This window comes from Gymnoscopelus braueri (genome assembly GCF_963280865.1).
Source record: "Gymnoscopelus braueri genome assembly, chromosome: 16".
Classification (NCBI taxonomy): Eukaryota; Metazoa; Chordata; class Actinopteri; order Myctophiformes; family Myctophidae; genus Gymnoscopelus; species Gymnoscopelus braueri.
Genome location: NC_137616.1, coordinates 2871962 through 2884676, shown reverse-complemented (window position 1 = coordinate 2884676; position 12715 = coordinate 2871962). Strand labels below are relative to the sequence as shown.

Below are 12715 nucleotides of genomic sequence, written 5' to 3'. Positions count from 1 at the left end.
GGGCAGTGTTGGCTCAGGCAACATGTTTACAACAAAGTAAAACACAGTGCAAAGTAGGGCTGTAACTATCAATTCATTTCTTAACTATCATAATGCTTCTATGGATTTAGTTTTTGATTCATTGAATATTTGAGAAGCACTTTTATTGATAATTTAATAGTTCTAATAGATTTTGTTTTCTAATCAACTATCAATTAGTCCGATTAACCAATTAAGCCCTAATTTATATTTAGTTATACAACAGTGTCGTACACAAGTAGCAAAAATAGCCAATCTACAAGATCGTTTTGTTTTAATGTTGATTATCAGTTATGTTTTATAATGGATTAAATCGTTAAAGGCATACTAGTTAACGTTTTCAACAAAAATAAAGTTAAATTGTATATCTTTTGTGAGTGGCAAAAGTTTCACAACACCCACTCCATGAATTTCACCCCCGGAAGCCTTTTATTTATATATTTACTATTGAACGGTGAAGGGGGGGACTTTCCCGGGGAAATGACGTCATCTGGCCGGAAAACGGAGGCGGAAATGCACTGGTTTCCTGTTTGGCCAGGAACTACCGCAACGGTTTCCTGTTTGGCCAGGAACTAGCGCGCTAATAACAAAAAGGAACCTCACGCTGATTTTAAGAGAATGTAGGATTGGAAGATCGAAAAAGAACAGAAAAAGAAAGCACAGCTCATGGTAACTAATGCTCCACTGGCTAAGAGAAACGATCCGTAGATAGTATAAAACAATTAAAAGATCGCTTTTTGAAACGCTTCCGGCTTCCGGTGAAAACGAATGGAATTCTGGGTAATCGAGGACTACGGAAATTGTATGCAGTGACGGTAGTGACCAGCAGAGGTTGCTAAAAATCGTTATTTGTGATTTTGCATTGTACAACTTTAAGTTAAATTAACTGTCGCACCCTATAGTGCACAGGGATTTGACTTTGAGGCAGAAAGACACATTTGAAGCCCAGCCAATCAAAAATACCAGTGGTGGAAAAAGTACTCACATTTTCTACTTAAGTAAAAGTATCAATACTGCAATGTAGAAATACTCTGTTACAAGTAAAAGGCCCCTGTTCAAAGTGTTACTTGAGTAAAAGTACAAAAGTATTGGCATCAAAATAACCAAAGTACCAAAAGTAAAAGTACAAAAATGTATGGAAATAGCAGATCTACAAGTAGATCGGCTATTAGTTGGGTCATCTGTGGCACTTCCGTGACCGTGGAGAGCAAAGGTCCGTTTCTCAATGGATTTGTCATCTAGGAGGGTTATTAAACACATTTAGCCGGGGTGTCTTTTTAAAAGGGGCGGGGAAAATGTGTGAGAGACCAAAATCCAAAATGGCTGCCGTGAAAATGAACTTTTTAATGGTTTGACCTACAAAGATGCACAATACATGGTTTCAGAGCATATTTTGGTCAAGGAATACATATTTGGTGTTTATATAATGATTTGACCTATTGTTGACCTTCAAATGCAAAAAGGCTGCCAATTATGAGCTCAACGTTTTTTTTCCCCAAAATCGTCACAGAGCCTTCTTATTAGGCTCTAATGAAAGTTCTGCTCATGATGAGTTGAATAATATACGGTATAAGTACACAGAAGTAATCTCTGAGGTCAATAAAGTCAATGTTTGTGTGTAAACAACAGTTACTGATTTGCAGTTTACCATTAAATAGTGTAGGCTACTGAGATTATGGTGTCCAGTTCATCCCATCACATTTTCATAATGAACCAAAAATAAATGAGCACTATAGCCTAACATAAAATAGTATTCTGTATGCAAAGCTCTTGACCTGGATTAAGTCAGCTACAACATGGAATTGAATACAATCTTGGAGTCATTTTTATTTTTTTATTAATAGTAAAATCAGATACAAAAGTACTTAAACACTTTATCTACATTTTTTTGACCGGGGTCCTCCAAGCCCCTATATACTTGGTCCCCTCCGTTTAACAATGTAACAAAGCTAAAGCTGCTCAATCAATGTCTAAATAACATGCAATGCTAGAGGGTAATATCATTCACATTATAACTGAAAGGTGTCAAAGAAAACGGCTAAATGAGGCCTACTGACAAAAATGTCCATTTAATATGTATATCCATTATTGTGCTGCTAACAGGCAAAAACCTGTATCTCCATATTTCATGTTTTTTGTAAATGAATGTCTTATCATACAAGAGTGTCACAAAAAAGTAGTGAAAATAGACGATTTACAAGGCGCTGTGAGCTTGTAGATCGGCTATTTTCACCAAAAAGGGCTTGGCTGCTGGCATAGCCGTCTAGGCACCTAGGCTCAATGTAGTGTCGCGGGTTCGAGTCCCGATCCCGATAGCCATAGCTGCATCACTCCCCATCTCTCTCTCCCCATTTCCTGTCAGCCTACTGTCCTATCAATAAAGTCATAGCCTACAAGCCCCAAAATAAATCTTTAAAACATAATAACAATAAAAAGAGAACAGTTTTGGACTTCCACCCGACAGCAACAATGTATTTCTGTATTTGGATCCCCGCTAGCTGCCACTAGGGTTGGGATTCGGAGCCGGCGGAACCGGATCCAACACTGAGGAACGTTGAATCGGTTCCATCATCACATTTGAAACCGGTTCCAAAACGGTTTTATCTACACAGTCAGAGCTGGTTATGTGGACCTCATGTCTGCTATACAATTACAATACCGCTGGTTTTCAAAGTGTTTAAAAAAATTCAAGGACCTCCCATTTGTACACTCTCAGAGTTACACAGCTGTAAGGGTCCATTTGGTTCCATTTGTACACTCTCAGAGTTACAGAGCTGTAAGGGTCCATTTGGTTCCATTTGTACACTCTCAGAGTTACAGAGCTGTAAGGGTCCATTTGGAACCCCCTTTAGGAATCGTGAAAGGGAACCGTTAAGCAATGGGACCGTTAAAGGGAAAACACCATGAATTTATTTTATTTTTTTGGGGGGGGGGTATTTTTTGGGCTCCCCAGTGTCTCTTGTACCCCAAAAAATATTTGTTTTGGTATTGCAGCTGAAAGTGCTGTATAAGCCAGAGACAATTGACTTGGGATGAGTATATCTGAGTGATGATTTAACATGGGAATCGGCGGTTCGCGTAGATCTACGCGACTGGCACGCTGCGGCTTTAAATAGGTTCGCGTAGATCTACGCGATTGGCATTCAATGTGTTAAAGGAGTAGTTCACCCAAAAAATTACTTATTTTCTATCAATTACACACCCCATGAAGCCTTGATTTCATGGATTTATTTTTGTATTTGCGGCATTCCTAAGACAATAATTTGATGACCGTGTGTATTTCCGGTAGGAGACACAAATAATCTAGGGGAGGGCGGGGTCGAACGACGCACCCTTTTCTATTTCCCTCCCTGCACAGAGATTACTTAATTTCATGTAACCATACTTTTTTGTGAACAAGAGACAATTGTCCTCTCCCATTACCCACAGTCCGTTTTAATTTTAGTGAAACGAGTCGAACGCAATCGGTAAGTAAAGTGACGTTGCGCTACTCTCCGCACACGGCCGCCAGTCGGGACGAACGGTGCATACACGGGGGTCGGACGGCGCGGTCGGATGAAATGTCCTATAACAAGCACATACGTTACATTTCTGGCATCTAACTCTCATTGATGCTTCAGTAGAACCCTACGAGCAAATGACCATGCTGATAGTCAAATAAATGTATCATGTTAATGTCCCCTCTGTCTGTTTCCTCAACTTTGTGTTTTACACATGCACCGTTCGTCCCTCCCTGTCCGTAATGCATCGAGTGGCTTAATGCGCCGTTCGTCCCTCCCTGCCCTCCCCGGATGTTTTGCTAGCTAGCACAAAAGCTAATGAATATTTTTCAATGGAACCTTCACTGAGAGTTAGCCCACAGATTAGCCTAACAGACAAAATCCATTTACAATCGGCACCAAATAAACACAGCAGTACAAATGGAAAACACTCAAATAGGGTATTTTTTACTACAGTGTGGAAATACACAAAAGTGGCTTCAACTCTGCCAATTTTGATCAGAACTGGAAAAAAAAAAAAAAAAAGACTTAAAGGGATACTTCACTCTTGGGCCGGGGACACATTTAAAAAAAATATTAAAAATAAATGAAAAAAGTTATGGAAAATTCATGGCCCCCTCACGCATTAGAGTGTCCTACTAATGCGTGAGGGGGCCATGAATTTTCCATAACTTTTTTCATTTATTTTTAATAATTTTTTTAAATGTGTCCCCGTCGGGAGAGTGAAGTATCCCTTTAAGTGTAGCATGAAAAAAGGTCCATGTTGCAACCGTCCCTGCGCGTCGTTCGTCCCGGTTCTACCCTACTTTGTGTCTCCTACCGGATACATTAGCCGGTAGGAGACGGGAATCAAATTATTAGCTTAGGAATGCGACAAAAACAAAAAAGGCTTCAAGGCTTCATAGGGTGTGCAATTGATAGAAAATAAGTCATTTTTTGGGTGAACTCCTCCTTTAACACCTACACTGCCAAGTGTAGGTGTTACACAGTCACACAGTCACAGTCACAATGGACAATTGATATGCATCTAGGCTTATTCCTATGTTAATTCTCTAGGTGTGAGTCGGGAGCCTTTGAAAACTTTGTTGAGGTGCGAATTTAAAGTAGTTTTAAATCTATGCGTGTGCCTGCGTGTGCTCCTGGTCAAATAGGTTCCGGCACGGCGTGCAAGGCTCCAGTGAGCATTGCACCCCTGCATGTAACACAACTCACTAAAAACATTCTTAATAAAAGTCTTAATAAAAACACTACATATCAAATTGCGTTATTACGTTACATTACATTATTAGGGTTTATCAAAAGATTACTACTGTACAAGCCTTTATGTACAACTATATACAAAGAGAAGTAATGCAGGTGAACACTTTTTTAATAGAATTAATAGAATCCATGTTTTCATACTCAACGGTAATTCTGCATAATCAGAGGCTAAAGGTCCGTCCACATCAATAATGATAACTATGATAACCATAATTAAATATAATATCTATAAAGAAAACTATAATTACAATGATTGATCATCCACACTGATGAAAGTGGAGGAGAAACAAATCCTGTCAAAATGTTAAACATGATGGCCTGTAAATTGGCATTGATTGTTGTTATAGTTATAGTCAGGACATCTAGGGATGCAGGAGCGTCCGAAATATTATATCAGATGTTCTGAATGACGTCAAAATGTTGTTACTATCATCTCCCTTTCCAAAGGAAAGTTGGGAAGTCGTAAGGAGCATGCGCTTAAATGAGTTTCACAATACTAATTCACCAATCAGCAGTCAGCTCCACATTCAGCATTAATACAATCATTAGCATGAATTGTGCCAAAATAAAAAAAATGATCTAGGTAAGCAAAACAGCAAAGAGAGGAAAAACTGAAGCATAAAAATAATATAGAAAAATAATAGCATTCCTGTCTACAGCATCAGTCTCTGGTTTCTCCAACCAAACTCCTGACAAATCCATCCAAGCTGCTGGTTTTTGACTCCTCATGGTCCAATACCACCAAATCCCTATTTCATATAGCTACCAATAATAATACACATTGTATTGCATTAAAGGAGTATTTCACCCCAAAAACTTCCTATCAATTACACACCCCATGAAGCATTTAATTAATTGAGATTTTTTTTTGTTTTTGTCACATTCCTAAGCCAATCATTTTGATGACTGGTGGTCTATCCGGTAGGAGACTCAAAACATAAGCATCTTTATTATTATCATCAAATTATTCAACACATTTTTGGGTGAACTACTCCTTTAACACTGGCCAGAATAACATAATCTAAAAATACAGCTGTCCTTTCTACTCAAAATGCAGGAGTCGTGTTTAGACGGGTTTCTGCTGGTAGAGTGAGTGTGTAGAACACACTACAATAGAAGAGTGAGAAGAAAATTTACATAACACCCCCATAAATAACGGTTCTGTATAATTGGTTGGGACAGTCTACAGCCCTCCACCAGATTGTTCTTGTTGTTGTTCTGTAACGCAGAACATTTTATAATGTACATTGTAAAATTAACACTGATTGGGTGGGCAACACACATGTCTGTGTGTGTGTGCTGAGCCCCTCTCATACCCACAGTAGGCCTACACTGAGTACAGTATGATTCCAAATACATATCATTTGGCAGTGGTTCTCAAACTTTTTCGTGCCAAGGACTCCCAAATTCATATATCTTTGGCCGTAGACCCCCATCGGAAAAAATGATGAAAATGATTTGTGCCAGGGACCCCCAAAAGAGAACATTTTCGTTTTTGTCAATAAACCAATAATTTGGTAACCGGTAGCGGTTCCGGCAGGTGACCCAAAGGGGATATAAATACAACTCTGATGCTTCCATGTTGTTCTTCTCTTCACCATGTTTTCCTGCATCTTCATTTATCATCCTGGAAAGAAACAGAAACCTTTCCATTTCCAAAACCATTTGTGAAATGTAAACTTTGCACTTCAGGCAGAGCATGTGAGCGGAGCGTAGCGGGGGGATAATGCCGCTCCACGCTCCAGGGGGCTGTTGTCACGCTCGCTATCCGCTCATGTTGCCCCCCGCCCTACCCCCCCCCCCCCCTCCTCTCTCCGGCGCTCAGACCGGTACACTTTCTCTTTTGGCACAAATGTGTCCCCATGAGCCTAGATATCATGCCATCCAAGTTTCCTTTTAATGTAGGCAATAGGCATTGTATTTTTTAATAAGACGGACAATATTAAATCCTGTGGGTTAATGATTAATCCCCAGATTCAAGAGCGGGGGGGGGACTCCAGTCACAAAGTGTGACAAAACCTGTCCCTTTCGTTTCAAATAGTATCCTTTGATCGGCTGGTGATATAACTTAACTGACACAAAGTATTTATAAACATACTTGTGTGTATTACGGAGACATTTGAATGAAATCTTGATCCTCACGTCTGTTACAGTGTTGAAGATTTCTCATGTGGTGCGCGGCCCCGACCGGAGCGGCTTGGAGCCGCAAGCGGTCCTCGCTCCGAGTTCCGCTCCTACCTCCGCTGCGTTAAAAATCATCCTACTCCGTTCACATGCTAGTCGAATTTTTTTTCATGTTTGAATCCCGTGCCATCGAACAAAGCTTCCAATATTCGAACAATTTGGGTCAGCCCTAATACACACACACTTAACCACTTTCACTTAAATTATTTTTAAAAATTATGTCATTGTATAGCCTAAGATATTGCAGTTTTGATATAACTTCTGAGATCAAAGTATAAACACACAGCTAGACATACAGTAGCAGCATTAGCTCTTTAGTAGTGAAATCTTACCAAGAGATGTTCCTGGTTTGACCTGAGCATAAACGGTATCTTCAGTTTGCTCTGGAGCTGGTGGTTCTGTGAGTGGAAAATAATACACAAAAAATAGCAGAACGTATAACTATAAATAGTGCATTTTAATCCACATTATGTTGATTCTCTGTCTAATTACTCTTAACCTTTAACTACATGAGGCTGTGTCTGCTTGTGTTTTGGTTGATATCAGTATTTCCTTGTTATGTTTCAATGCAACATATTTATTGTTGAGGAGAGAATCCTACACACACACACACACACACACACACACACACACACACACACACACACACACACACACACAGCATTTTTTATTACTGCACTGTCACTGTTGAATGTATGTTGAGTCATATTCCAAATGCAACAGGAAAATGCAGTGAATTGACGCTCTGCGGTTTAGGCTCCGTATCCACTGGTTTTTTTTTCTTGGTTGAAAAAAACCAATGTGCTCGCCTAAAAGCACTTCCAGGAGCTAGAGTCGAAAATATTTTAACTTTCGGCAGGCAGGGAAAAGCGCACGAGCACAAGATCAAAGCCCAAAAACGCAGCGCTCCTGGTATATACAATTCAAAACATGCGCTGTCCTCAGGAAACAAACATTTTGGTGGACACGGGGCCTTACACTATACCTTTCTTATTTTTGGCTTTGTTTTGGTAGTTAACCTGGGCGTAGGTCACATCTGCTTCTCCTGCTCCTTCTGTAACACACACACACACACACAGAGAAGTCAGATAATTGTATTATTTAAGCAGTATATAGATAGAGACAGACAGTAATACATATTTCTAGCATAGAGTACATTAAGTCAGAGTTGCGTATTGACCATATCTACCAAGAACAAGGGTTTCTATCTCTTCTTCAATGCACTAGACTAGACCACTGGGAGATGGATTGCTGAGGTGGAGCACAACACCTTCTATCAGCTCCCAATACTTACAACACGTCTTCGTTACCAAGCCGTGATACTCATACACTAAGTTGCCAGTGCCTGGGATAGAACCCATGACCTTGTGGTCCAAAGGTTGAGAGCTCTACCGACTGAGCTACCTGGACACACATGGAGTACAACCTCTGTCAAACTCGTGAATGAAACAACTTCACCAGCCAGTGTCAAAGAGATTTTTATCAAGTCAAGTGAACATTGTAAATGAACCACTGTACTCCTAGACACAAATTTGCATTATTTTGTTTCACTTCACATGATAAGGTGATAAACAAATGAACTAGTCAATGGTTGGGGGTGGCAAAAGGGGGATGAGCCAAGACTTAGTGTTTCTTTCCCATGTGGGACAGAAGGTCTTTTGATGCTGTGAGAATTGTTTGAAGCCGCTTGTATAAAACCTGTAACCATTCAGCTTTGAGTTCAACGCTGGTAGGTTGCATACATTTCTTGTCCTGCTGAATTTGTAAGTTTTGAAACTCCTTTTGATATCAAAATATATCACAGATTCTTCTCAAACTGTGAACATGTCTCTGCCTTATTCTGTCTATCTTATTTGAATATCTTATTTAATATCTTATCTAAACCTGAGTCCCCATTCAGGTTTCCCGGACACCAGTTAGTTTGGTGATTATGTTAACTTCCTACATAATCAGTGTTTTACTGATGATAAAGTTATTGATGATAAAGCATGAATAAATGAATAAATCAACTGAATGTTTATGGAAGGTTATAAATAATACACAATGAAGACGATCCAGTCTTCACCTTTACAAAGACCTCTCAAGTGGATCAACAGGATTCTCTGTAGAGGAAACTATACCTATACATGTTTTTTTTTAATTACAATTTATTGTGAACCCACTCGTAACAACTGTGAACTGTGTTAAAAAACACCACTGTACATTCCATAACCTCCATATTAATCATATTTCAACAATCAATAATCAAGACGTTTTCATTTGTCACTCATACCAGGTCATGTTGTGTTTGTTTGCTCACCCTTCTTCTTGCTGATATTCTTTAGTTCAATCTGTGAATATGTCACGTCACTGGACTCAGCTGCAGCCTTGTCTGAAAGACAGAATGTAGACATCAGTAAATAAATAAAAACAGTAAATGCATTTAATGTCCATCATATTAATCTCTACAATTCTGTAAAATCAGCTGCCTCTTTGAAAATCCTTATTTAAATAAGCATGTGTTATCATGAAGTATTCTATGTGCTACTGTAACATTTTCAGTCAATTGAGGGCCTTGACAACTTAATAAAAATGATCTTTGCTTGTGTTGCCTGGTTTTATAGCTACCGATTTATTGATTGATTGATTGATTGATTGATTGATTGATTGATTGATTGATTGATTGATTGATTGATTGAAGTCTCATTCTCAAAGCAGAAGCATCAGTGCTGGGGCTAGTGATCAGCTGCTATGTACGTGAGTGAGTGAGTGAGTGAGTGAGTGACGATGAAAGGCTGACCATTCTGAAGTGGGACATGTACATCGTCTGGACTTCCTCTCTGGTTGGTCCTCTGGTCTGCTGCAGAATTCTGACTGGTTCCTTGGGACTCTACAGATCTATTTCAGGATCAGCACAAAGTAGCAAACATGATCTACTGTGATCTTGTGTGAAGATGAGACAGACAGGGCTGAGCCCTCATAGATGTTAGTCCACAAATGAGTTATTGGAGTCTTGGTGAATATAGATTTACAATGTAGATAGTTGAGTTGTTTTTCATAGATGCTATTATTGTAGTGTTGTTCTAGAGACAGATAGTTGTACCTACCTGACACAACATGGACCTGTAATAAAAACAGGTCAAATATGTTAAATAGTGTTTTACACTGTCAGCAGCATCACAACATACTCTAGGAGGGATACAAAATATATATATACATAATCAATATGTGAGTGTTTCTCACCTTTACATTTCGTGTATCGACACAGCAGGAACAGCAGGATGGCCAGTACAATCACAACAAGAAGTCCTGCTATCAGACCCACATGTAGAGGACTCAGTCCCACAGATCCAGACACTGAACATTGAGACAGTATCGGAAAATAAAATAGCATTTTAGTTACGGTATACCTTTATAAATATGCCTACACATATAACGACGAAATGCTTCACAAGATCAATTACACTAAGAGATTACTGAACTGGCATTTCCTAGTAGCTGTGATTGTTCTACTTTTATGGGGACTTATTGACATATTGTATGGCGTACTATAGAGTACATTATTTAAAATGTTAAGACAAAGTAAAGTAAATTAGAAAAGTGTGCTCCTGGTATTGCATATCTCCGCAGGCTAGGTTGGCTAGCTAGGGTAAGTCGTGGGTTGCAGTCATCACGGCCCGAGGAAGCTGGGGGGATAGAATTTCTAAAACATACTTAACGCATTTGTGGGCATAAATGAAAGTGCTTTTGTAAGTGTGCTTCATGCAATTCCAATTTGAGGTTGATTGGATGTTGCGTTCATAATATGTGTCATTTTGTGTAAGATATAGGCCAAACATTCTGATGGTCATTGTCACATGACTTAAACAACCATATTTCTGCAATACACAGTGCAATTTGTAACATTTTAAGTTATATCAGTGTTGTTTAGAGGCCCCCAAAATTTTTATGGAATATATCTCTGACTCTAGAGATAATGCGTACCTATTTTTGTGATCTTTGGATGAAATCAGTTTGAGTAGTATTGAGTAGTATTATTAAATGTGTCATAATCCAAGGAATCCAGGGTAAAAAGAAAATGTAAAAATGTAAAAAAGCATTAGTCCGGTGCTCCGGTGGCTCAGTGGTAAAGTGCCTGCCCACGGCCACGGAGGCTGGGGGTTTGAATCCACCGCAGTGCATCTGGCTTTGCAGAGCGTATATACAAACACAATTGGCCCCTGTTTTGCCGGAGGGATATTTGTCACTGTACGTCCTACACGTCCTACAGGCTAGGGCTCCACGAATGTTAGGCGAGAGGAGTAGGTTGAAGGCTCTACGTCCTCCCGGTGGGGGCTCCTCACTGGCAGGTGAGCCAGTAGAATACAACAGCAGTGACAACACACAAATGTTTGTGGGGAGGAATTAATTGACGACTAAATTGGGAGAAAAAAGGGGTAAAAAGCAAAAGAAAACTAGAAAAAGTGCTCCTCGGAGCACAGATCACATCTCATTTGCTCCAAACGACCAAGCCTGCAAACTTTTTTATTGTCTTTTATTGTCAATAAAATGAAAAAGTATTAGGCCAAAACATAAAGTGGCCTGGTATAGCCACCAATTTGGCTAATTTGGGACGGTGTGTCTTCCTTGGTAGCCTATATACTGGGATACCCATTGTCTTCCAAGATTAGCTGCGCACATACAGACAGATGGACACGCGGACGGGGATGAAAACATAATCTCTGCCTGGCGGAGATAATTACTCACCATCAGTTGTGTTCACGGTGAGAGCATCACTGTAGTCAGAGTAGTAAACTGGGTCTCCTCTCCCTCCTCTGCACCTGTAGACTCCACCTTCTGACACTCTGATTGGTCCAGTAGAGTACTGAACAGCATCTTGTATGATCAGTGAGTTATGTTGGTACCAGTAGTAGTTCCATCCAGATGAGCCCTCCACAGAGCAGGTCAGTGGAACACTGCCCCCTGCTGGGATGACTGTCTGCTCAGCTGTCAGTGTGGCCATGGGTTGATCTGTTGTTTATGTTAGTAAAAAATACACGTACAATAAATACACTGGCTCTGTATGAATAGCATTTGACTGGAATACATACAATACATTCCAGTCAAATACACAGAGTAGACATGTGGTTGGTTATGGCAAACATTGGTGTTTATGAAAGTAGAGACTCATAGCAACAAAATGAGACACTGCTTATTCTCTCTGGGGCCTATCCCTATCTCTTATGCATACCTTCGAAAGACACTGTGATGGTTTCGCTATGTTTGGACCATTGTTTGTCATGTTTGCGATGACCTCTACACTGGTATCGACCACTGCGCTTTCCAGGAGGACCTAAAATGTATTCAGATTCTACACTGGAAGACGCAACATCATCCTTCCACCATATGTACAACCAGTCAGAAGCACTTCCTTGTATCGTACACTTCAGAATATGAGCCTCTCCAATGAAAGCGTCAGGTTTTAAGAGTTAAGTTGAGTGATTCTTTATTGATTTGTGTGGGTAATTCCATCTGTATTTAACTCAACCTCATAACCTTTATTTTATTTTATTTAGAGAAGAAAGAAAGAAAAGTTAGGAAAAGGAAGGGGGTCTATTAAAACAAACAAGCATTGCTGATTATCAAGTCCCATTTCTCACAAAACAGGATATTCATTTCTATATGGGCACAGAACCATAATTAATGTTCATAATATATATATCATACTGTAAATGATCATAAACATAATGTCAGTTATGAGTAAGTGTGATGATATGACTCACCTGATACAATCA

General features: G+C 39.6%; 1 protein-coding gene across 1 annotated transcript; it reads right to left on the bottom strand.

The window, feature by feature from the left end:
* Positions 1-5961: 5961 nt before the first annotated feature.
* LOC308102576 (uncharacterized protein) lies at positions 5962-12256 on the bottom strand (the record flags this gene model as incomplete). The annotated part of the gene is made up of 9 exons (XM_080452343.1): positions 12172-12256; positions 11688-11951; positions 10185-10298; positions 10049-10064; positions 9742-9839; positions 9262-9333; positions 7948-8013; positions 7295-7360; positions 5962-5996 (listed from the first exon to the last, which is right to left on the bottom strand). The coding sequence occupies exons 2-9, from the start codon at positions 11941-11943 to the stop codon at positions 5962-5964; spliced, it is 723 nt and encodes a 240-aa protein (XP_080308469.1). The 5' UTR covers positions 11944-11951; positions 12172-12256.
* Positions 12257-12715: the final 459 nt, after the last annotated feature.